The sequence below is a fragment of the Phragmites australis genome, chromosome 4, assembly GCF_958298935.1.
Source record: "Phragmites australis chromosome 4, lpPhrAust1.1, whole genome shotgun sequence".
In the NCBI taxonomy this organism is placed as follows: domain Eukaryota; kingdom Viridiplantae; phylum Streptophyta; class Magnoliopsida; order Poales; family Poaceae; genus Phragmites; species Phragmites australis.
The window spans coordinates 25,192,487-25,218,436 of NC_084924.1; the positions used below are offsets into that span (position 1 = coordinate 25,192,487).

At 54.0% G+C, this 25,950-nt stretch overlaps 1 protein-coding gene across 1 annotated transcript; it reads right to left on the reverse strand.

Annotated features, from left to right (window-relative positions):
- Positions 1–59: 59 nt before the first annotated feature.
- Positions 60–21,902, reverse strand: LOC133915933 (ninja-family protein Os03g0419100-like). Its single transcript, XM_062359342.1, has 2 exons — positions 20,917–21,902; positions 60–665 (listed from the first exon to the last, which is right to left on the reverse strand). Exons 1-2 carry the CDS (start codon positions 21,401–21,403, stop codon positions 235–237), a joined length of 918 nt encoding a protein of 305 aa, XP_062215326.1. The 5' UTR covers positions 21,404–21,902; the 3' UTR covers positions 60–234.
- Between the last annotated feature and the right edge of the window lie 4,048 nt (positions 21,903–25,950).

Genomic DNA, 25,950 nt, shown 5'->3' on the forward strand with positions numbered 1-25,950 from the left:
TAGCAATGAAGACTCACTAGTCCTCCCGGGACCAGACATGGCTCGCATCTTGCAGTCCAGAACTAAATCCTCGTCTTCTTGTAAACCAGCCAATCAACATTTGCATATGATATGAATTTGCTGTCATTCTCTTAATTTATGTAAAACACGGAGACACTATTACGTTGAATTCACGGAAACAGGGAGCCTACAGGTAACAACACCAAGAAAGACCTTTCTGGGTGTAATTCACGATTACATGCACACGGACGGCGAGGGGTTGACGACAATATGCCTAAGCGGGTTCGAGACGTCACCACCACCAGCGTGCTTCACAAACTCTGCAGGAGTGAGGAAGCTACCATGGCAGACACATACTATCCTCACATCATCGCCTTTCTTGTACCTATACAGGAAGCCATCAATCCTCTTGCCGTTAGGCCCTTCAACCTTGGAGGAGACCATTGGCATGTCCTCCATCATGATCTTCCTGATGTCCCCGCTGCTGCTTGTTCGCATTGTCAGGGACCCAAGCGTCCGCAGTTGAGGTTGCTCTGTCGCAGTGCTGTTTAGTGGCTTCCCAGTTGCTGTGATCGGTGGAGGAAGTACGTTATTTTGATTGGTACTATCTGAGGTTGATGGACGACTCGCGTCTGTGGACTGGCAAACTGCACTTCCACCAAGACCTGGGAAGAAAATGGCAAGATTTTGAGATTCCATGATGGGGGGAATGCAAGCAGAAATTGGAGGAACAGTTTATTCTGGACTTGATTGATCTTTTTATTCTTGACATCACACTGACAATGCAAGATTATTTGTTTAAAGTACCAATAACAGAATGGAATACCAATCAAATATCAAAATGCACTAAAAAAAGGAAACTTCAGAAAGGCTAAGAGGGCAATGATTCAAATGAATGAAACTTTTGATATGCACTTTGCAAATGCAAACATATAGAAGTTGTAGATTGTATGTGCGTCTTACATGATATAAATCAAGATGAACCATCCAGAATTGGATTGTTTAATCAAGTCATAGTGGCTTATTAATTAAAGTTGAAGCACCCCTTATCAAGATCAATTCGGAGATAGCCAACTAGCAACTGAACTCCATGGAACCAGTTGCACAGTGAGGAGAAATGGCAATTGATTTTTCATTGACGAGGGGAGAGTCAGTCTCGAAAGGGCATGGTTATCACTTGTCAGATAGCCAAATAGCATGTATTCAACTAACCTTGGGCACTGTGCAATGTGATACAAGACTTTGTTGCCAGTATATCACATACATACAACCGTGTTATGAACTTGAGTTTCAACATGGGTGTGTTGTCTACATTTTTGTCCCTAACCACATTCCACATATACAAATCATTCTCTTTTTCTGATGAATTTAATTTCTCTTTTGTTCATCAGTTGGAGAAGTGCAAGATCGCTTTCCCAGTTAGTTAGTTCACTTCATGCAGTGAAACGACACAAGTTCTGATTCCTCCGCAATTATATTCCAACACCTGAATTGCAGTTTGCACCAAGCTTGAAATTGATCAGATACGTTGACTTGAGCCGAAACTCGTGAGACTTGTGTGGCATAAACTATAAGACGGTTGATGATCGAAATTGACATATTGTGAAGAATTTCGGTTTTGGAAATTGTCTGGTTGACCGTGAACAGTACATGCGATCAGTGAGCAGTACTCCGACCAGCAAATAGTAATTGCGACCAGATGAGCAGTAGCCTCCGATCAGTGAATAGTGATTTCAGGCCAGTGAACAATGATTTTAGATCAGTGAATAGTATTTTCAAACTAGTGAACATGATTAGTGGTCAAGACCAATGACCAGGCGACCAGTGATCATAGTTTGTTACTGCAGTTGGTCTCCTGACAGATGGAAGAGTTGGTCTAATCTAGAAAGGCCGAACTACATTAAAACATATTTGGGTAAATATATGAGAGTTTTACGTGTTCAAATAGGAAATATATGTTTGTTATAGAAAGTTGGAAATCAGGTAAGAATAGCCGAATTATATCTGTAAGTCTTGTTCGGTTTGAATTAAGAGTCCTGATCTCTTACTGCTAAGACCTGCTGCCCTGTAAATATGAGAGAGTTGTGGTCGATTGAGGATATCAACCAATCAATCAAATCAATCTACTTTACCCTTCGTCTTTTGCCTAGTTCATGTAATCCCGTTCTCTTTTCCAATCTATATTGCTTCCTGTTCTTGATTCCAACGACAAAGGACAAGCCACCGGCCATCTGCGCTCCGACGACGTAGTGCCACGACCAGGGTATCCTGGGTGTTACTCGTCGAATATTGTACACGAGGTGCTCAATGTCTTGGCGTGGCAACTTTTCGCGTCAACAAAGACCTACTCTGAAAGGGCCTAACCTCCATAGATTGTAGCTGTGTTGTACCCTTGGCCAGGGCTTGAATTTCTTGTGAACTAGCGTCATGATCACGGGAGGAAGGAATAGGGGCAGGCGAGTAGGAGATAGGCGGGCAGAGAGAGAGAGAGAGAGAGAGAGAGAGAGAGAGAGAGAGAGAGAGAGAGAGAGAGAGAGAGAGAGAGAGATAGAGAGGAGGTAAACTAATTGCTTAGTTGATCATGGCTTAATGTTGAGTATATATAGCCGGCTAGGAGATATACCAGCCGGCTTACAAAGATCTCATTCAAATCCACTTCTATCTCTAATCTTATCTCTAATTCTAACCCGATTTAAACTAACCAAACCATATCTTATCTCCTAAACAGAATCTGATTCAAATCACCAAACCAACTGGGACTATTATCTCCTAAACCGACTAGACTCTCATCTCCTAAACCAACCCTGTATCAACCTTGCTGCTATACACCCTCTCCCCCCGGCAATAGCTCATCCTCGAGCTGGAACTCTGGGTAGTCCTTGAAATCCTGGACGGGCTCCCAGGTAACTTTTGTAGCTATCATATCGTCCCATTGAACCAACACATGCCACACACCACGTCTGATGCTTGCGCAGAGCACTTATCTAGATGCGGCAAAGCTGGAGGAGGATCACCATGATAGCTCTTGAGGAGGCCCACATGAAAGACATCATGCAGCTGGGCACCTTCTGGAAGTTGCAGGCGGTAGGCCACTGAGCCCACTCGGATCACCATGATAGCGCTTGAGGAGGCCCACATGGAAGACATCATGCAGCTGGGCACCTTCTGGAAGTTGCAAGTGGTAGGCCACTGAGCCCACCCTTGACACCACCTAAAACGATCCAACATAGCGAGATCCAAGCCTGCCTGCCAGTCGTGTAGATAGTGTTTGTGCCTGGCGGTGAAGAAGATGAAGCCAGACCCAGCCACCTACATTGAAGACGGCCTCCCGATGCCGTGCGTTGTAGTACTACTTGCTGTACCGCTAGGCTTGAAGCAGACGTTCCCAGACAACCATCAAGAACTCATCACGCTCACGGATCATGTCGTCAACGGCAATCACTTGTGCTACACCTTGCATCCATGGTAGGAGGGTCAACAGGTGCCTGCCATAGACCACGCGAAATGGCAACATACACAGAGATGAATGGTATTACGTGTTGTAGCAGTACTCAGACCAAGGAAGCCAATCCATCCATGTGCGAGGCCGGTTGCCTGTGATGCACCACAAGTACATGGTGATGACCTTATTGACAGCCTCCGTCTACCCATCAGATTGTGGGTGGAACATTGTGCTCATGTGGAGACGTCCACCTACCATCTTGAAGAGATCCTTCCAAAAGTGACTTGTAAAGACTTGGTCACGATCACTCACAATGGACATCAGAAACCCATGAAGGCGCACAATGTCATCGAAGAAGGCGCGCACGACTGAAGCCGCTGTGTAGGGGTGATCGAGCGTGATGAAATGGGCGTACTTGGAGAAGTGATCAATGACGGTGAGGATGACAAACTTACGTGCACCTTGGGCAAACCCTCCACAGAATGCATGGAGATGTCAACCCATATACTGGAGGGGACCGCCAGGGGCTGCAGCAGGCCAGGAGGGTGCAAAGTCTCCATCTTGTTGCGTTGGCAGACAACACACACATGGATGAAGTCGCAGAAGAGCCGCCGATCATGCGGAATGTAGAAGTCTGCCTGCAAGCAATGGAGCATCTTCTGAATTCCCTTGTGGCGAGTGCAATGTGCGGCCTGCAGCAAGGCCGGCCGCAAATAAGACGATGTGGTCAGGAACACGCGACGGCCATACATGATCAAGCTGTTGGCGAACTGCCATAGTGAACCTAACTCGCCGACTGTAATATTATCGCACATAGCCACCATCTCAGCGTTGACCTCCACGTCGTGGCGTATGTTGTTGAATACTTGAAACATGGGTCTCAAGATGGCTAAGAGCTCCCTTTGGTCAGCATCACGGCGGGAGGGCATCGGCCACAGTGTTGAGGCGCCATGGTCAAAACTCTATTGCAAAGTCGAACCCGAATAGCTTGTTGATCAACTAATGTTGTGGAATGGTTGACATGTGTTGGTCCAATATAAACTTGAGACTGTAAGGACCACCAATGATGGATTGCTTGCACAAGACCGATCAGTTCGCACTATGATGCGAGCTTGACATGACGAGCAATGAATGGATGATTGAAGAAAGCTAGAGCGCCAGTGCCCTGGTGGAGCATTGCGCCAAAGGATAATATTGGAGGCATCATAGTCGATGATGAAGAGCTTGTCGAAGTCTAGTAGTTGCAAAACCGACGCACTAGAGAGAGCGGCCTCAAGAGCTTGGAATGTTGAATTCGCCTTTAGCGACCACTGAAACATATCCTTTTTTAGGAGCTTTGTTAGTGGTGCTGCGATGATGCTGAAGTCCTAGATAAACTTGCAGTAGTATCCAACGAGGTGCAAGAAGCTGTGCAGGCCCTGAGCAGAGTGGGGGCGCGACCAGTCGACCACAGCCTGAACCTTCTCGCCATCCATGGCCATTCCGTTTGCCGAGATGATGTGGCTCAAATAAGCAACAAATGATGTGACGAACATGCACTTGGAGCACTTGAGGAACAACACATGTTGACGTAGGAACTCAAAGTCGGCCATAACATGATGTAGATGCTTCAAACAAGACGAATTGTAAATCAAAATGTCATAAAAAAACACTAGTACAAATTGGCGTAGAAACAACCACATCATATCATTCATCAAAGCATGGAACATCATAGAGCATTGTTAACCCAAAAGGTGTCATCAGGCACTCGAAGTGGCCGTGGTGCATCTGGAAAGTCATCTTCTCGATATTGACGAGGTGCATGCGCACCTAATGATATCCGAAGCGAAGATCGAGCTTAGTGAAGTAGCATGCACCATGCCATTGTGTCTAGCACTAGATGAATCATGTGATCACGAGAGCATTGCGGCGATAAGCCATGTCGTTTTGCAAATAATCCGTCGAAGTCCCATAACAGCCCGTCCAAGTCATCACCGCGGATGGCATGAGCTTCCATCCAGTGAATATCCTGCCGAGGGGACCCAATCCTTTCCAAAAGACCCAGCGGTCACCATGCCAAAACACCATGCAGAGGTCATCGAAATCCCACAAAATTGACCTGAGGGTACGCAGACATTGAACCCCCAAGACGACGTCGTAGCCGCCCAATGGAATGGCGTAGCAATCCACCCTGAAGTCTTCCAGGTCTATGAGCATAGGTAGGTCAGCACACAGACCCTCGCAACCCACCTTGTCGCCATTGGCAATCGCAACGTTCAAGCCGGTACGCGGCCTGATCGATAGGCCGATGTGACGGGCCAGCACCTCGTTGATGAAGTTGTGGGTGGAGCCGAAGTCAAGTAGCGCGAGAAGCTCCTAGTTGTTGATGATGACACGAAGCTACATCGTTTCCTCTACACAGATGTTTGTGAGTGCGTGAAGGGAGACAACCGGGTTGCCGGAGCACTCGGACAGTGTCATCGGGGCCGTCGTCGTCGTCGTAGTCAGTCACCTTGATGTAAAAGAGATGCTGACAGCGATGATCGCACATACTGCTCATCACAGTTATAACACAGCCCCTCCTTGCGCCTTTGCTAGTTCTGCCGGAGACAGGTGATGGAACGGGTGTGGGGGGGGGGAGTTATCGCAACTAGACCCAAGATCGATACATGTGCCCCAGGTGGCTTGGGCACTACTAGCACCCGGCTTGGTGCGCGGGCTGGAGAGCGCATAGTCGAAGTAGAGCCATCTGTTGTCTAGGCACAACGTTCATACACACCTAGAGGTCCTTCGGGTCCTGAAGCTCAACATCGATGCAAACATGATCCGACAAGCTTGCAGTAAACAATTGAACCTGCTGTGCCGAGGAGAGAGGATTGACACGACACAAAAAGATCCTGGAACTTCTCCACGTAACCTTCAACTGTAGTTGGAAAAGACGGATGCGCCAATTCGCCTAGAGGATTGTTCCAAAGTGGTGGTCCAAAACGAAGATGGCACAGCTCCTTGAAGCACGCCCAGGAGGGCGTGACAACGATGTTCCAGCATATAGTACCAATGTTGAGCTATGCCGACAAGGTGATAGGCCGCCAACCATACCTTGTCACTCTCTAGTGTACGTTGGCCACGAAAGAAGTGTTTGCAGCGATTTAGCCACACAAGCGGATCCTCTTTGCCATCAAAGGTCGAGAACTCGAGCTTGTGAAAACGAGGCACACCGGTGTTGCTGCATGTATGACCATGGTCCATGGCTCTGCTAGCCTGCGAAACAGATGGAAATTAGAGTGGTGGAAAAGTGAGGATGGGCGATGGTGAGTGGCGAAATTGGATGTGTTGGATGGTGGTGGTGGGCTGCAGTTGGGGAGGGGGCTATTGCGACAATGGTAGGATGCTTGACGTGACACTCGTGGCTGTCAGTAGGGTTGTTGTCGGAGAAGTTGCTGCTACACTGGCTGGCCTGCTAGTGTGTATTGTTGCCACCTGCGACAAAGCATCCTGCGAGCACTTGTCAACCACCGATTGCTGCGAAGACATGGTGGTCACCTATGAGGACATCCGAGCCATCTGTTGCGAAGATATATTGCATGCTCAGCTGCAAGTTGGCTACCACCTTAGCCAAGGTGTCCACGGCCTAAGAGCTAGCGCCCTCGCCAGAGTCAGAACATGGCATCCCCGATACCAAATTGCTAGGGCCTAACCTCTGTAGATTGTAGCTATGTTGTACCCTTGGCCGGGGCCTGAAGTTCTTGTGAACTAGCACCATGATCATGGCATGGTGATCACGACAGGAAGGAACAAGGGCAGGTGAGCAGGAGATAGACGGGCAGAGAGAGAGAGAGAGAGAGAGAGAGAGAGAGAGAGAGAGAGAGAGAGGTGCTAGTTCACGGTGACATCGTCTTATTTGCGCAAAACTGAATCTGATTCAAATCATCAAACCAAATTGGACTATTATCTCCTAAACCGACTGGACCCTCATCTCCTAAACCGACTCTGGATCAACCATGTGTGTGCTGGCTATACTGCTTGCCGGTCATAACATACTCATTCTTCAAGTTGTGATGGGTAATTTGTGGCTGTGACCATTGACAGCATATCAAAGTCAAGAAGAGGCTGGTTGTCGGTGAATCAGGAACCGGGGGTCCCCGAATCCCGAGGCCAGGCCAGCAATCCGCCACGTGGCACCATCCCGTGGAGTCTCCTCCGCGAGGTAAAAAAGATTAAGTCCCAGGAGAGGGCGCTCGGGGCCACAGTCAGTGGTCCCCGAGTACCCAAGTTCCCCGATGATCTACGAAGTCTAAGTGCCTGGAAGAAAGTGTTCGGGAAGGTGTACGGTGGCTCCCAAGCACCCGATTCCCCCGACGATCAGGAAAGCTAAGTACCGAGAGAAATGTGCCCGGGGCCACGAGTGGTGGCCCCCTGGGCGCCCAAGTATCCCGAGGACCCACAGAAGTAAGCTCCGGGAGAGAGTGCTCGGGGCTGCGTGCAGCGGCCCCCGAGCACTCGGTCCCCCGAGTATCCGTACAAGCGTGCCCGGGAGAGAGTACTAGGGGAGGTGAACAGTACCCCCAAGCACTCGGTTCCCCAACGATCAAGAAAGGACATTCTCGGGAGAGAGTGCTCGGGGAGGTGAGCAGTGACCCCCGAGCACTCGGTTCCCCGACGACTCAGAGAGCCCCCCCGACAGTGGCCCCCGAGGGGCCCACTGATGAGGTGTCAGCCAGTCAAAGGCCCAAGGTCGCATTTAAAAAGCGCGCGTGGCCTGTCACCTCCAACTGCTCCCGCCACGCTCAGTGTCAGCTCCTACCACATTCTGGCAGAAGGGCGTGGGGTCATTGAATGCACGGGTCCCATCTCGTGCCATCCGGCCTGTCTCGGGATAACGTCGTAAGGGCCGAGGCATTCCGTCTGCCGCGCTGCTGTGGCAGGAGAACAAGACCGGGCGGGCACACCGGGCCGCTCTGCGGCTGCCCGGTGGGCCCTCTCCACGGCGCCCGTTACTAGTGCATTTATGGTGACGGATGACCGGGCGTGGTATGCATTTTTTCCAACCCTGATCATCTCGCACAGAGGCTATGATGACGCCCTTTCCATTTATGGTGTCTCGGAACTCGTGCCCCCCTCCCGTTCGGGGCACGCTACTGTCGGCGGGTATTTAAAGCCGCTGGCAGCACGGACACAGGGCGGACGCTCAAAGAGGTGAATCAATCGTTCAGTTTTTGAAGCTTTGAAATTTCTGAGCAAGCTCGACAAGTTAGACGATCCCAGAGAAGTTTTTGAGGTAGCGAAGAGAAGAGCATACCGAAGAACAAGGAGCCTCAGGCTCTAAGATAGATAATATTTTTGTAACCAGCAACATCCTTGAGGGACATTCTCAAGACATTTATAGTATCCATACAGGAGTAGGGTGTTACGCCTCTGTGTGGCCCGAACCTGTCTAAACACCACCGCATTTACTCCGTTCCACATTAGATCATTCCACCCTGAACTTGTTTGTCTGTTTCCTTCTGTAGAAAAAATGGCCGGTGGTCATCGCCTCCAGCGCTTCGGCTCCAGCTCCAGCGGGGAAATGGAGCCCCTCGCACAGGAGGCCCCAGTCGCTGCTGCGTCCCAGCAGCAGCCGCGATCTACACGCACGGCATCCCCCTCTCAAGGGGACCAGGGCGCTGGGCCCAGCAGGGCCGCCGCCGCCATCGCCGGTGCACCACCCAACCCCCAGCAGGCGGCCGAAACTCCTGCCACCATATCCGCGTCTTGACAGCGCCAGGCGCCTCTCCGGCGTAGACTCGCCTTCGACGAGGCCAGTCCCGGGAGCGCGCTGCTTGCGGCGCACGCTCTCCTCAGGCATCCGCCAGTCCAGGCGGCGGGGGAAACCCCGGAGGGCCGCTGGCTCTAGGAAGTCGCCACCCTAGTCGGCACGGCCCGCCGTCAGGTGCTGGCCGAAAGTTCCCGCGCCACCACCCAGCGTGGCGCCACTAGGACCGGCCCATCGTTGGGTGGCGTTCGCGCTGGCCGGGGGGCCTCCAGGCGGAGCGCCGCCCCCCTGGACACTTCCGGGACCCAGGACCTCCGCTTACACCTCAACGAGCGGAGGGGCATCGAAGACGTGCACGTCACTCTTGAGCGCCAGCGGGAGACCGGGCAGGAGGCTGAAGCTGAGGACCATTGCCGGCCCATGATCGCCGGGGCTCCCCAGCTCGCCGGTGATCACCACCCAAGGGTGCTGCCCACGCCGCAGGGTACGGCACCGGTTGCCGAGCTTTCACCAGTGAACTCCGTCGGGTCAAATGGCCCACCAAGTTCCGCCCCGAGCTGCCAGAGAAGTACGACGGGTCCATCGACCCCGTCGAGTTCCTCCAGATATACACCACCGCTGTCCAGGCGGCTGGTGGCAGCGAAAAGGTGATGGCTAACTACTTTCATGTTGCCTTGAGAGGCTCTGCCCGCTCTTGGCTTATGAACTTACCCCCAGGATCTATCAGCTCATGGGATGATCTTTGCCACAAGTTCGTGACTAATTTTCATGGCACATTCACGCGCCTCGGCCTGGAGTGCGACCTCCATGCCGTCAAGCAGCAGGAGGGGGAGACGCAGCGGCGCTTTATTCAGCGCTTCAGCCAGGTCCACAACACCATCTTGCGGATAACCCTCCACACCGTCATTGTCGCATTCCGGCAGGGCGTCCGCGACGAGCGGATGCTCGAAAAGCTAGGCACGCACGAGGTCGAGACCACCGCGGAACTTTTTGTGCTGGCCGACAAGTGCGCCAAGGCAGCGGAAGCTCGGGCGTGGCACGTTCCGCGCCCTGAGCACCCCGCCGCCGATCAACCAGGTCCTTCCCGCTCCGACAGGCGGGAAAAGAAAAAGAGAAGGAGGCGTGAGGCTGTCCCCGTCGAACCAGCCCCGGGCCTCGCCCGTGGGCCGGCTCAAGAGTCCGACCGCTAGCAAGCACGCCGGGCGGCCGCCGACAGACGGCCCGCGCCCGCGAGGGCTCCAGCCCGAGCCCTTCCTAGGGCTCCGGCTCCCGCAAGGGCTCCGACCCCTGCTCCTGCGGGGCCCGAGCCGGGGAAGTGGTGCCCGATTCACCAGACCAGGTGGCATGACCTCACAGAGTGCCGCACGGCAAGGGCCTCATCGAGTAGTGCCAAAGGGACCGCGAGGAGCCCCGTCAGGGTGGCGACGATGAAGCCGCCCCCAACAACCCAGAGCTCGGCTTCCAGGAGCCTGAGCACACCGTCGCCTTCATCGACGGAGGCGCGTACACGCCCTCCTCCCGCCGCAGCGTCAAAACCATGCGGCACGAGGTGTGCTCGGCGACCCCGAGTGAAGAGGCCGTAAGGCCCCTGAAGTGGTCGGATGCCCCGATCACATTCAGCTTGGCTAACCACCCACCAGTACTGCAGGCGTGGGCTGAGGGATCGAGGCCAATCCAGAGAAGATCCAGGCCATCGAGCAGATACGACCCCCAGCTCGACTCAAGGAGGTTCAGCATCTCGCCGACTGCATGCCGGCCCTCGGGCGCTTCATCTCCAAACTCGGGGAGCGAGGACTCCCCCTTTTCAAGCTTTTGAAGAAGACCGGTCGTTTCGACTGGACGCCGAAGGCCGAGCAGGCCTTCCGCGATCTGAAGAAGTATCTCACCTCGCCACCCGTACTGGTGGCCCCCTCCGAAGGCGAGCCACTACTGCTCTACGTCTCGGCCACTCCTCAGGTCGTGAGCATGGTACTGGTGGTGGAGCGCAATGAGTGCACAGGGTCAGGTGCTGGGTCCCAGCTCCTGACCGCCCCCGAGCACTCCCCCGTCCTCGCGGCTCCCCTCGACCAGGGGGTCGAGCCCGAGCACTTGGCTCCCCCCGAGCAGGGGGTCGAGCCCTTGCACTTGGCTCCTCCCAACCAGGGAGTCGAGCCCGAGCACCCGGTCAACCCCGACCACGTCGCTGAGCTCGGGGGCTGTAGCGGGCCCTCGGATGAAGCGGCAGCCCGGGCCCGCCGGGTACAGTGACCTATGTACTTCGTCAGTGAAGTCCTCCGGGAGGCCAAGACAAGGTACCCCCAGGCTCAGAAGCTGCTCTACGCCGTGCTCATCGCTTCCCGAAAGCTGCGCCACTACTTCTAGGTGCATAAGGTCTCGGTGGTTACTACGTACCCATTGGGGCCCATTCTCTGGAACCGAGAAGGCTCCGGGTGCGTCGTCAAGCTGGAGAAGCGCTTCGACGGCCTGGAGCTGCGGTACATCTCTCGCCGCGACAACACTCTGGCCGATGACCTCTCTCGCTTGGCCTCCTCCCGTGCGCGCGTCCCTGCCGGAGTCTTTGAAGAAAGACTCACACGACCTTCCGTCCTGCCTGCCGAACAGGACGAAGGAGAAACCTCGAGCTCAATTCAGGGGACCCCGGCGGCGCCCTCAGTGGGAAGCCCCAACAGGGTGCCGCCGTCCGGTGAGTGCGCTGCGCTTGCTGTCAGTTCTCAAGATGCCTCGTGGATGGACGAGATCCGAGGGTACTTGAAGGAAAAGTTCCTCCCCGGGGATGAGGCTTCTGCTGACAGAGTTGCTCGGCAGTCCAAACGCTATGCTATAGTAGATGGGGATCTCTACCGGCGTAGCGCAGGTGGCATCCTCCTGAAATGCATCACCCGGGCAGAAGGCGGCGAGCTTCTCGCTGAGGTCCATGAGGGCGAGTGCGGTGGCCATGCATCGTTCCGCACGTTGGTCGGGAAGGCCTTCCGGCAAGGTTTCTACTGGCCTACAGCCCTCCAGGATGCTTTCGAGCTGGTTCGGCGCTGCAGGGCGTGCCAGTTCCACGCAAAGCAGATTTACCAGCCAGCTCAGGCTCTTCAAACCATCCCCCTGTCATGGCCTTTCGCGGTCTGGGGGCTGGACATTCTGGGTCCATTCCCCCGAGCAATCGGGGGCTATAAATACCTCTATGTCGCCATCGACATATTCACCAAGTGGCCGGAGGCGGTTCCAGTCGTCAAGGTGACCAAGAACACAGCGCTCTAGTTTATCCGCGGTATCACCAGTCGCTTTGGTGTCCTGAACCGGATCATCACCGACAATGGCACTCAGTTCACAAGTGCCCTGTTCGGGGACTACTGCGAAGACCTCGGCATCAAGCTCTACTTCGCCTCCGTCGCTCATCCTCGGAGCAATGGGCAGGTCGAGTGCGCCAACGTGGAGATACTGAAGGGGCTCAAAACCCGGACCTACAACGTGCTCACAAAGCACGGGAAAGGGTGGATCTACGAGCTGCCTGTCGTGCTATGGGCCAATCGGACTACGCCAAGTTGCGCTACCGGGGAGACTCCTTTCTTACTTGTGTATGGTGCTGAGGCGGTCCTCCCCTCCGAGCTTACTCTAGGCTCCCCTCGGGCGCATGCCTACTCTGAAGGCGAATAGGAGCAGCAAAGGCGCTACGACGTCGACTATTTGGAAGAGCGCCGACGGCGTGCCACCGTCCGGGCAGCCCGCTACCAGCAAAGCCTGCGGCGCTACCACCAGCATCACATCCGGGCCCGGTCTCTCAAGGTGGGGGATCTAGTTCTCCGACGCGTCCAATCGCGCGAAGGAAGGAATAAACTATCCCCTATGTGAGAAGGCCCCTTTACCGTGATCGGTGTCCCGCGAGAAGGCTCCTTTCGGTTGGCTGCAGAAGATGGGCAGCCGCTCCCCAACCCATGGAACATCGAGCACCTGCGCAAGTTTTTCCCGTAGATGGCCATGTTTGCAGGCTCATGTCAACCAGGCCGGGGACTTCCCCCCCGCCCAAGTTGATCGGGGGCTACCACTAACTGGGTAAGTCACCCAACCTTGTAAAAAAATTGTCAATACAATACATATATCAATGTGCCGTTCTTATGTCAAAATTTTATTTTTCTGGATTCCATATGTTTAATCTGTCTGGTGAGATGCTCGATTGTGCGAGAAAAGTTCACTCTCTCATTTTCCCCGTTGATAAAAGAATCCCGATCGGTATGCGCGCGGGCAGTTGCCGGTGACTTACGTCTGTTGTGGTAGGCTGTGGTGTTCGGTGTCGTGGCAGGCTCCCGGGCACTACCGAGTCCCTGGGGTTCTCGGGTAATCCTATTGCTCGAGCCACTCACGTAGTCCGGAGCCTAGGCCCCAGGGCGGGCTGTCGGTGCTTGGTCTGGTCTGTCATACCCGGGCGCCACTGAACCATAGGACCTCTGGGTTATGCCTCTGCCTGCTTTTGTCCGCCGGTCTGGGCATTCGAGAGGTCTTAGGTAAAAAACGAGAGCAATCTATAATGAGTACCGCACTAACAGAGTGCACCAAGCAAAGAATTTCTCTATTTTTCTCAAGTCACAGATCGACAATCAAAAGCAAAAGCGGCTCGACTGCGAGGGCCTCAGTGCCCAGGTCGCTGCTCGGCCCTAAGGGTCCTCGGGTGGTCCTACTGCTCAGGCATGAGTGATCGGGATCGCCTAATCCCGGGCCCCCCTTGCGCCCCCCACTGTTCGGGCGCCCCAGCCGTGGGAACCAAGTTCCCGGGCACCGCGAGATCGGAGCTCATGCCTCTCCTGGATCGGTTGGCCGAAAAGCTGACAGCTGTCCGGTGAGTAGTTAAATTCACACGAATTTACATTCAGCAATATATTGTTCCCGAGTTGTCCTCGCGGGCCCTCGTACTCTAATCTGTTCGGCGAGATGGTCTCCTCGCGCACAAAACCCTGCCACATGTCCGTTTTTTCCTGGAACGACAGAACAGACAGTAGAAAGGTGTACCGTACATACGGCAATGTTTGACCGAAGTCTTTCATGGTGGTCATGGTGTTCGGTCCGCTTAAAAGGCCCCGGGCACTACCGAGCATCTGGGGTTCTCGGGTTATCTCACGGCTCGAGCTGCTCGAGCGGTCGGGAGCCTAGACCTTGGGGGCGGGCTGTCGGTGCTCGGTCCGGTCCATCCTAGCCCGAGCACCACCAAACCGTGGGGACTCTTGGTAGCATTCCCGCCCGCACGTGTCTCCAGTCTACTTGCTGAGTGGTCACAGAGTGGGAAAGTGTTCACTAGTCGTGGCGTGCTCCGTGCTGGATCGATCTATCTCCCGAGCAGGGAAGTTCGTGCCTTTGTCTTTTGACTTAGCCGTTGCAGCCTCGCGAGGGCTCAGGGCTGAACGCGCTGAGAAGGCCTCACTGCTCGGGCGACGAGTGGTCGGGGCGACTTCGTTCTCGGGGAGGGAAAGGTCGGGCCCGGTCTGACTGAGTACTTCTCGAGGCATCAAGTGAAAAGAACAGAAACTTCATCAAGCATTCAGAAGAATACTGGAGTTGCAACCCCAAAGAAAGGCTTCCATTATATTCACAAAAAGGACAACTATTCTGAGGGATCACTCCCATATTTACATCAAGTCAAAGAAAAAGAAAAACTACAAAAGCCTACTCTAAGTCGGAGCCCTCGCCGCTGCTCCCCGGGTCCGGAGTCGGCGGCGCCTCTCGCGTGAAGCAGGCCGCCACCTCGGCGGCGGCGCCCCGAACTGCCTCCTGGGCGGCCTCCTCCTCGGCTTCGACCACCCCTTCCTGAGCTGGTTCCAGCGGGAAGTTCAGGTCCCGGCTTCGGTAGCAGGCCAGGACATGCTCGGCCACCGCTTGGGCCAAGCCTCGCCCTTCCCGGGCAGCTAGCTCCTGGACGGCCTGGGGGAGCGCCTCGAGGCGCTGGCTAATTCACTGGAAGCCAAGGGCAATGTGGAATATGCCTGTCCCCTTAGCCTCCACGTGGACTCGCCCGAGCCCGTCCACCCTCACGGACCTCTGCGCTTGCCGAAGGACGTCTTCCAGCATCAGCTTCACGTTGGCCCGTTCGGTCTTGGCGGTCTCGAGTTCCTCTGTCACGCCCTGCAGCCGCTCCTCGAGGCCCTGACCCCCGGCTGCGCCGGACGCCTGGGCTTCAGCCTGCTTCACCCGCTCTGCAAGGGCGGAGAGGGCCTGTTCACGGGCGGTCAGCTCCAACTCCCACTTGGCGGCCCGCTCCTCCCGAGCGGCTGAGGCCAGCATCGCCTCAGCAGCCTCCGTCTCCCGGAGGATCAGCAGTTCCTCCCGGGCCTCCAGATTCGCCGTCGTGATGCTGACGTCGGTCTCTTTGATTGCGATGTCCTCCTCCCGGTGCTGGAGCTCCTCCTCCCGGCGCTGGAGTTCAGCTCGGATCTGGTCAGCCTCGCCTTTCTGGCGGGCCAAGTCAGCCTGGGAGGCCTTCGCCGTCCTCTCGCGGGCTAGGACCACCTCCTCCCACGCCTGCGCCTGCCTCTCCCTGGTGAGCGCCACGACAGCCTGCTGCTGCGACGCCTCGGCCAGGCGGGCGGCTTCTTCCCGCTCCTGCACGACCTTCGTGCGAATGCCCTCTAGGGCCTTCCGCTCCTCCTCCAGAGCGCGCCGCTCGCTCTCATTGGCGGCGCGTGCCGTGGCGACGCGGGCCTCAAAAAGGCGCCAGCCCGTGACAAGCCGCTCCCTCTCCGCGGCAAGGGTAGCGCGGTTCGCCTCAAGCTGCATCATCTCTCCCGCCACGGCCACCTCCAGCTGCCTGATCACCTCCCGGGCGCTTCCTAGCACGACTGGGAGGGGGTCGGTGGGCCGGCTGGGCGACGGCTGGGCACGGGGTCCCCTGCGAGCCTCCTCCGAGGGGCTCGGGGTCCCCGAAAATTGCCATGCAGGCACCGCCCATGACGAGGTAGTCTGCCCCACGCTCGACACACTCGGGGTGAACTCAGCCGGCGTCGGTTGCTCGGGCACGGCCGCTGCCACCCGCTCGGGGCTGGGCGGCGGCTGTGGTTCCGTCTCGGCTGGCACGCTCAGTGGCTCTGGCTCCACTGGCGCGCTTGGCTCAGGCACGCTCGGCTCGGGGGCTGGAGTCGGCCTTAGCGCCTCCGACCGTCCTTGGTCTTCGGCGGCGCTCGTAGGCGGCCTACAAAAGAAGAACGAGGTTAGTCTCCAAACTCGCTCTGGGCAAGGCATGCTCAGGAAAAAAGGGGGGGGGGGAAACTTACGCGGATTTGGGTCTTCGGTACTGCCACCTCGATTCTAGGATCCTGTACCCCGGGCCCGATGGCGTTGGCCCGGAGTCCTCCCTCCTCCTCTTTCGCGGGGGGCTCTGCGGGGCCGCTGTGCGGTCTCCGAGATCCAGACCAGGCCCAAGCAGATCAAAGTCTGGTTCCAGAACCGCAGATGCCGCCCCCGCCGACGGCCCCGCGCTGGACGACTGACCGCCCCAGCCTCCCTCCTCGCCAGGCGACGGCGACGGCGGGGACGCTGGCGTAGGATCGAAAGTCTGGGGGTGCTTCCCTCTTTCCCCCGGCGCTATCACCGCCCCACTGTCGGCGGCGCCTCCTCCTCCGGCCTGGCGGCTGCTACCTCCAGCCGCCCCACCGCTAGCCTGCGGCTCGCCGCTTGCGGCCCCCGGGCCACTGGTTTGCGCCGGATCGCCTGCGGCCTCCTTGCCGGCCGCCTCGTCCACCCCGGGAATCTGGATAGTCCCGGGGTTCCGGTGCCCCGGCCGGTCGACCAGTCCCTGGGCGTCGAACTCCGGCAGCTTCGCCTGTAGCGCCACCCGGTCAGGGTCAGCACAGAGCGCTAGCTCCTTCCAGGGGAGCTCCGCCCAGCTCAGGTCTTCCACCCCGATCACCACCCAGAGCAGGCCCCTTAGCACCGCCCTGTCCAGGTCCCACTCCGCACCGATCTGGGTCCGAGTGATGTCCTGGGAGCCGGTGTACAACCAGCAGGGCCTGGCCTGCTCCCGCAGATGCACCAGGCAACGGCGCAGGTAGTCCACCACCACCATCACCGAAGTAAGCCCGGCCTGGCGCAGGAAGTCGATGCGCTCCAGGACCAGCGCCATCCGCGCGTCCGCCTGCGGTGGCACCTCCCAGATCGCCTTCTGGGGTTCCGCCGCTATCTCCGGCAGGGTCAGACGGTCGTGGGGGCTGACGTCGACATAGAACCAGTCGCGCCGCTAGTCCTCCCACTTGCTCTGCGCACCTGGGGAATGTACTGCTCCCCCAGGCCGTCCCGCAGCCAGAAGTTGCAGCAGCCAGCGACGTTCGCGGTGGAGAGGCCTCTCTTCTTCCCGACCGATCGCAGCACGAAGAAGTGCCGGAAGAGCGCCACCAACGGCGGCACCCCCACGAACATCTCGCAGAGGTGGGCGAAGACCGCCAGGATGACGACGGAGTTGGGGCTGAGATGCACCAACTAGATCCCGAACGTATCCAGGATCTGGAGAAAGAACATCAAGAATGGTGGCACTAGCCCGGTCGCCACAAAGGAAGTGAAGAGGACGATGCGCCCCGGACGGTCCGTCGCCGGCGGGAAGTTCGCCGGCGTCACCACCGAGGCCCCCCGCTGGCCCTCGGGCACCATCAGCTTCCACACCCTGTCCGCCGCCTCCTCGTTCACAAGGCGGGACTCCGGCAGCACGCCGTCGGGAGTCCTGTCGCTGCGGCTTCCTCCTGCTCTCGACATCTCGTCAGGGTGGGGGATGATTTGGACGCTGGGGGAAGAGGGATGCTCTGATCGCCTAAGGAAAGTCTAGAGCTCAGGAGGGCAAGGAAGGCAAGAGCTTGATCGCAAGATGGCGTAAAGAGGGGGGCGGTTCGCTCCCCTCCTCCTTTTATACCCCAGGAAAATTCAAACATCGCCTGCCGCGGTGCGCTCGGCGGGACGGTTTCCTCGACCAGCGTAACCGCCAGGCGAATCTCCCTCAGGCCGTGCGGGTGTCAGCAGTTGCCAGGCGTATTTTCCTCGCTTTGCGCAGTTGCCACGCGTGTCGCCTGCCTCGTTATCATGCGCCGCCCGTCCCGTTATCACACGCCTCGGGAGTCGTCTGGACTCGCGTCCGTTCGGTTCCCCGTTGGGCCGTACCAGAGGCCCAGACCGAAGGGGCCACCATCTAAAAGCTCACCGCGTGGCGTCAGTACTGGCTTCGGCCTCGTTGACGACGAAGGGCCCATCCGCAGTCTCTGGGCCATCGCCTGCCAATGGGCCCGGGGGCTGCTGTCGGTGAATCAGAAACCGAGGGTCCCCGAATCCCGAGGTCAGGCCAGCAATCCGCCACATGGCGCCATCCCGCGGAGTCTCCTCCGCGAAGTAAAAAAGATTAAGTCCCGGGAGAGGGCGCTCGGGGCCACAGTCAGTGGTCCCCGAGTACCCAAGTTCCCCGATGATCTACGAAGTCTAAGTGCCGGGAAGAAAGTCTTCGGGAAGGTGTACGGTGGCCCCCGAGCACCCGAGTCCCCCAACGATCAGGAAAGCTAAGTACCGGGAAAAATGTGCCCGGGGCCGCGAGCAGTGGTCCCCTGGGCACCCAAGTATCCCGAGGACCCACAGAAGGAAGCTCCAGGAGAGAGTGCTCAGGGCTGCGTGCAGCGGCCCCCGAGCACTCGGTCCCCCGAGTATCCGTACAAGCGTGCCCGGGAGAGAGTGCTCGGGGAGGTGAACAGTACCCCCGAGCACTCGGTTCCCCGACGATCAAGAAAGGGCATTCTCGGGAGAGAGTGCTCGGGGAGGTGAGCAGTGACCCCCGAGCACTCGGTTCCCCGACGACTCTGAGAGCCCCCCGACAGTGGCCCCCGAGGGGCCCACTGATGAGGTGTCAGCCAGTCAAAGGCCCAAGGCCGCATTTAAAGAGTGCGCGTGGCCTGTCACCTCCAACTGCTCCCGCCATGCTCGGTGTCAGCTCCTGCCACATTCTGACAGAAGGGCGTAGGGTCATTGAATGCACGGGTCCCATCCCGTGCCATCCGGGCCGTCTCGGGATAACATCGTAAGGGCCGAGGCGTTCCGTCTGCCGCGCTGCTGTGCCAGGAGAACAAGACAGGGCGGGCACGCCGGGCCGCTCCGCGGCTGCCCGGTGGGCCCTCTCCACGGCGTCCGTTGCCAGTGCATTTATGGTGACGGATGACCGGGCGTGGGACGTATTTTTCACCCCTGGTCATCTCGCATAAAGGCTATAATGACGCCCTTTCCATTTATGGTGTCTCGGAACTCGTGCTCTCCCCTCCCGTTCGGGGCACGGGGCACGCTACTGCCGGCGGGTATTTAAAGCCGCCGGCAGCACGGACACAGGGCGGACACTCAGAGAGGTGAATCAATCGCTCAGTTTTTGAAGCTTTGAAATCTCTGAGCAAGCTCGACAAGTTAGACGATCCCATAGAAGTTTTCGAGGTAGCGAAGAGAAGAGCAGACCGAAGAACAAGGAGCCCCAGACTCTAAGATAGATAACATTCTTGTAACCAGTAACATCCTTGAGGGACATTCTTAAGGCATTTATAGTATCCATACAGGAGTAGGGTGTTACGCCTCCGTGCGGTCCGAACCTGTTTAAACACCAGCGCATTTACTCCGTTCCGTATTAGATCATTCCACCCCACCGGCTATCGCATTCATATCCATTTATTTCTCCGGCGAACATATTTAGGATCATCCCCCAGCCGAATCTCTAAAAAGAGGTCCCTCAGGATCCCTGCGACAGGAGTTAACCCTCTGACACTAGTGAACATTGAATAGTGGAGGGGAGCAAAAAGTATAACACAAGTTTGGACGCAGCTATGGATAGGGGAGGTGAATAAAAGGTCAATGACAGTTTGGAGGCTGTGTGGTTGTGGCTGATATGCAGATGAGGGAGAATTGGCAGCCAGATTAGCATGAAAGAGGAGTAATATCACTACATGTGCATCCGATAGAGTATTTGGTTTGGAGCGGGCCTAGATAAGTCCATTTTTGGAATTTTCCAATCAAGTTCAACTTAATTTCCGATTAAACTTACATGAATGACATTAAATCCATAACATTGATGCAATAGTTTCCACAATAGTAAGACGAGAGCAGCTCATAAAACATAACATCTGGATCTTTTGGCCATGTTTGGACTTCAGAATGGAGTGCTAAAAAATTGGCTTCCCAAAATACAACTAGAGCTTGTGGGATGCATTGTTTGAAATGATAGCATTGCACTAGCTACCTTGCTATCTTTGGTTCAGTTCACGAAGTTCTACATCTCACTGTTACATTATGGCATGCCAAATATAGGCACTCGGTTGTAAAGTTCTCATCACATGTTGGCATATTGCACAATTATGATCGAAGCCATCTTTTCAAGGGCATGGTTGGTTATCCTTAAGGATGAGCAACTGAGCGATTACGGGATTAAATCCCAGAATATACACAATAAACCCATCAAATGTGCAGTTGGCGGGACTCGGATTGTGGCCGTTAGTCACACAGGTGTTGGACTAGCCTTTGATGTGGCGATCCTAGTGAAACCGGGGTGGCACACTGCCATTTTGAACTCAACCCGTCTACTGCCGGATCTGGTTTACATAACCAAAACTGACCAATTCATTAGTAATGTAGCAAGTTGGAATTTTTGAACAAGCTTGCATCCCATCAAGAACAACTAGCAACAACAAAACCATGATAGTAACTGAACACGAGGAATTGAACAAAGATAGAAACTTAGAGGCATCAACAATTAGGAGATAACATGATATACCTTGATCTGTTGTGTTGGCAGAGCTGCTTCCCTGTGACCCAATTGACATCCTCGCCCGCAACCTGTTGACGACGGCCACGGGCGCGTCGCCGCCGGGCTTGGACGGCACCGAGGCTGAGGAGCCCATGGAGCTCCGCCGCTCGATACGCTTCCGGCGGGCCTCGAGGCGCCGCTGGCTCTGCATCTCGCGGCGGCGCCACCGCTCTTCCTCGGTCTCCGTGGGCAGCGAACTCGTGCGCAGCAGCGGCAGCGGCGCCGCGGGGGACGGGTCGCTGTTGCCGTCCCCGCCCAGGGAGGACACCGAGCAGACGGAGGCGATGGACGAAGAGCGCGCCAGCCGTGGCCGCTGGGCCTCCGTGCCGAACCGGCCACCAAGTGACAGACCCAGGCTGAGCTCAATGTCGTCCGACTCGACGGCGGCGTCCTCCGGCTGCGCCCGCTCGCCGCCACGGCCGCCGAACACGCCCATGAAGTCCCTTGACGCCATTGCCCGCGCACAGCACCACCAAGAACCGCGCTACCCTCGTCGGATGTTCCAACTTCCCAAGCACACAATCAAGAATCCATGCCGGAAACCGAAGCCAAATAAACGGGAGGACAACAAGATGAACTCAATGCCGATTGATTGCTAATAACCAACACACATGTGGCTGAATCATCCAAGAATCAAGAACGAATCGACGGAGAAGGGACCAAAGAACAAGAAAACTATATTGTTCAATGATGAAGCAAGGATAGGCGGGCGCGCTACGGCCAGCAGAATCGGAAGAAGATACGGTGACAGTTTGGAAAACGAGAGGAGAAGATAAGAACGCGCAGGAGCGCAATCAGATCTCTACGGGGGGCGGTGCGATTGGTGAGCAGAGGCGAGGAGAGGGGGAGACAGGAGGGACGTGGCTGTCTAATCTAATCTCTCTCTCGCTTTGTTCTTCCCCCACTGATTGATTAGGAAAAAGGTTGCTTTTTGCCTGACTGGTTAGTGGGAGATTATCTGTCTGTTTAGCTCATTAGCGCCAAGCGGGAGCTAGATAATTAGGGAGCCGTGTTTGATGGGTGACACGTGTTGGACCAGCAGGAGCCGGGCCGAGCCAATGGGGTCGGAGCCGGAGCTTGACTCGGCTTGACCATTGTGGAGATGGCTACCGTCTATTAAGCCACGAGGATCGTGTCATCTTTCATGGGCTTTGTAAACAATATACTCCTATCTAACAGCAATATTTTTGTTTGGTTTTATGAAATATTCCTATCTAATTTCTATTCACCGGTCTCATCTTCCCTCGCCCCAGCATCACTTTCTTTCACCGCATGGCATGCATGGGACGTCGCCTTGACGTCGTAGCTCGCTCCAGTCTCGAGCTACTCCCAACTTCCCAATATTACACTGCCCTCATCTCCCTCTCCAACCTACCTCTTTGCAGTGCGTGCTCCTCAGTCCTCACAGTCATTAAGTGGTGCTATAACTTAGGCCTTCTCCTGACGTAACGTAGGGGAATATGTTTTTAGAGGAGTAGACGATTAAGGCCATCTTTCGGTGTCGTGTTTGATACTTGATCTAACACGTGTGTCTCTGCTATCCTGGCACGCCCACTTGGGAGGGCCCACATGTCAGGATGTGGCCAGGTCGCGATGTTGGTTAGGTTATGAGTATTCTACACGATGCCCTCAGTTTTCAAATCTTTCACGCTACCAAGAACCAATAAAAATTCCTTCTCTGAATTCTACCGAACTAATGTACCAGCAAAAATAATTGTATTGTCTTTAAACTATCAATCAACCCTATTACCGTATGGGAAACAGTAACATACATAAACTTATAGGCTTGGCAAAAATTCAGTAACCAGCAGCATGTGCGTGTCTCTCGAATGCATCAAAATGGACGCTAAGTAAGTCCAAGATAGTTTGAGCTGGACTTCTCTGAAAAACCAGCAAGCAAAACAATCCTATCCCACGGCCAATAAAAGCACTCACACAGCAGCAAGAGTACAAACCAATATATATTGGCGAGATCAAATATAGAAGCACGATGGCACCAGCACTTGAGCAAATTAATTAGAGGATCATTCACGCAATCACAGCAGAACAATAGAAAGAACTCCGCCTTATAAGAAATCCAGTAGTAGATGCAAATTGAATAAAGCTCTCCAACCTTTGACTCCGAGGAGCCCGATCCAGAGAGAAGAATTCCGCAGAATTCGAAGACATGCTCAGGCTAAGCAACCTGATCAGTTCTCCTTCACAAGCCAACAAGGATCGGCACCAAATCGTAGATGATGAGGGAGATCACCCTTCCCTAGGATTTCCTGCATGGAGTAGCGCCCTAGGCGTATAAGACTCGCAGGACTCTCCTACTCGATCGGACTCCAACTAGACATCACAAACTCAGACTTGACTCGTAATACAAACACACAGACTCCATCTTTACGTGATAGACTCGGGCAGACCAAACCTAGACCGAGCACAACTCAAAATACATACTGACCAACCAGGGAATAAAACAATCCGGCAAGAATACAACTGAACAAAAGAAATGGGACTGGACTAAGGACATTTGTACTAATAACTATGGCAGATTCGTTGACTTGAACGCCCTGAAATCATCTTTTGTTAGCTTGTCCTTGATCTGCATAGAGCCGATAAACACGTATTTCCGTGACTTCTTTTTTTCTTTGGGCAAATTAACACCTATAAATATTTTCTTGCGCTAAGGACGAGTAGCTAGATTGTTCTCTCCCTCATTATATTGCTCTCAAAACTAGAGAATGAACCAAAATGAATATCTGAATGCTTCAAAGCATCACCGGTGGAACTAAATGAAGACTTGATGGTCATATTACTAGGAGTGAAAACAGATCGGATACAGATTAAATAGTCTATTTTTTACATTGCTATCTATATTTTAAATCGAATATTCTCAAAGCGAATATAAATCGGGTTATTCGAATACGAACCCGCATCCGAATACATACTAGATTCAGTTGTATGTGAGCATCCTACAGATTTAATGATAAATTATGAAATAATAAATTCATTCGACACGAATATGATGACAATTTAACATAAAGAACTTTATTTTAGTGGATTGATCATTGACCTTAAGGCAAAGAGCCACTTTTAATAAAATACCATAACTTTAGATGATTTTGGACTGTTGAATGGGAGATAAAAAGGTCAAATTTATTGCTACAATATATGTTATACAATACCAAATAATAGAATAATAGGTATGATCGAAATAATTAAGTAAGAGAAGAAATAAAAAAAAGAACTCTATGTTATTCATATTTATATTTGGGAAAATTGCAAAAACCCACTTACATATGAGGGGGATTTTCATATACCCACTTACAAGAACTTTCGTTTCAGTTTACCATCCGCAAGTTTTAAGTTTTTTCAGATACCCACTTAGAGCCACTTGTCCCTTTGACTGTGGCATGTGGGCACCACGTGGCTGTTGATCATGCTGTTTGGACTCCCTCGGTTCGTCAAGTGGCTTGGCTCGGATTTTGATCGGCTCGGCTCATTGGCTCTCCCTTTCGATGGCTTTGCTCCTCTAATTGGCTATAGCCGATTCTTTCCTTGTGACCAATCGGTTTCCTCGCCACCATAGGTTCCAGCGTTTGTGCTCTTGCACTTGGACAAGCGGATCGCTTACGGCGTGAGGCGGCATGCGCTCAAATAGCGATCGGCAAGGGCACTTGGACGAGCGGATCGCTTGCAGCATGAGGCGGCAGACGCGTCAAATAGCGATCGGTGAGGGCGACGAACGGGCCTGCACAACGTGGGAGAAGGTTTATGTCGAGTGGGGTGGACAATCTTTGGTGGCCATTGTTGCCCAAGGCAACGTTGTACTGGTTTTGGTTAGTTAGTTTGCTTCCCTGATTTTTCTTCTCCGGTGTGCCCTTCGTTCTTGCCATGACAGCTAGCTTCACAAGCATGAACTCTGTAGAGCTAGAGGGAGGTTGCAGTAGTACTGCTCTTAGCCATTTCTTTTTGCTCTCTATTGAACAATTTACTGGCGTGTAACAGTGAGGCTCTACATGATGGAGCCTGATGCGACTGAGCGGGATAACAAGTATATTTCTAGGTCATTGGTCATGGAGCAAACAACGATTCAATCTCTTGGTAGTTCACAGGTAAGCCTTCGTCTGCACGTAGGATTTTACATTCGCGTAATTGTTGGGGGTAAAAGTCTCATATTGGGTGAATTAGTTGTTTGATTTCGTTCTTTTGATTGATATTGGGCACGGTACTCCTATACATGTTCTGAGAATGAGATTTTGGCCATCTTTTTGTGACAATTGTGTTTTACGGATGAATCCAAGGTTGATGTGTGTCGAAAGTACAGAAGTTGCTCGGAGCATTCAAAACTAGTTAATAGTCCAAAATGATCACATGAACGATTTTAGCAAACTATTACAACTCACTTCGATAGATAGGTGAAATTCCTTTTCTGAAATTCTTCAATGTAAATTCATTTGCATATCGTTGGATCCGTGTTATAGTCTTCCAAACATATGAATCTGAACCTAATTTATAACATATGAATCTGAACCTAATTTATAACCTTTCTAGATGAATTCTCTAATTAGATTCAGATTTGAATAGAATTTAATCGCATTACAAAAGTGCATATATACTCTGAAATTACTATTAATGAGTTTTGTTTGAAATGTGCGCATGGCATTGCCATGAAATTTCTGGTTCATATTGGGGTCAAATTTGGTTGCGGTTAAAATGGATATAGCGGTGGCAGGGTTGGTTGAATGACATTTATGGAGCCAAACAGTGCGGATTGGTATGTTATGCAGGAAAATCTGGTTTATCATGGTTACAGGGGTGATGCTAGCTTGTACTACCTCAAACCCAGGTACATATCATCAGAAGGTTTAGTTTTGATGTTGGTGAAAAACAATTGCAGCAATTGATGAAAGATCATAAGGGTTGAAAGAAAGTGTGTAATATGTACATTGAAGCAGCCCAAGTTGGTTAGGTCAAGTGCTAGAGGAGATATTAGCCATAGTAGCTATGACAGTG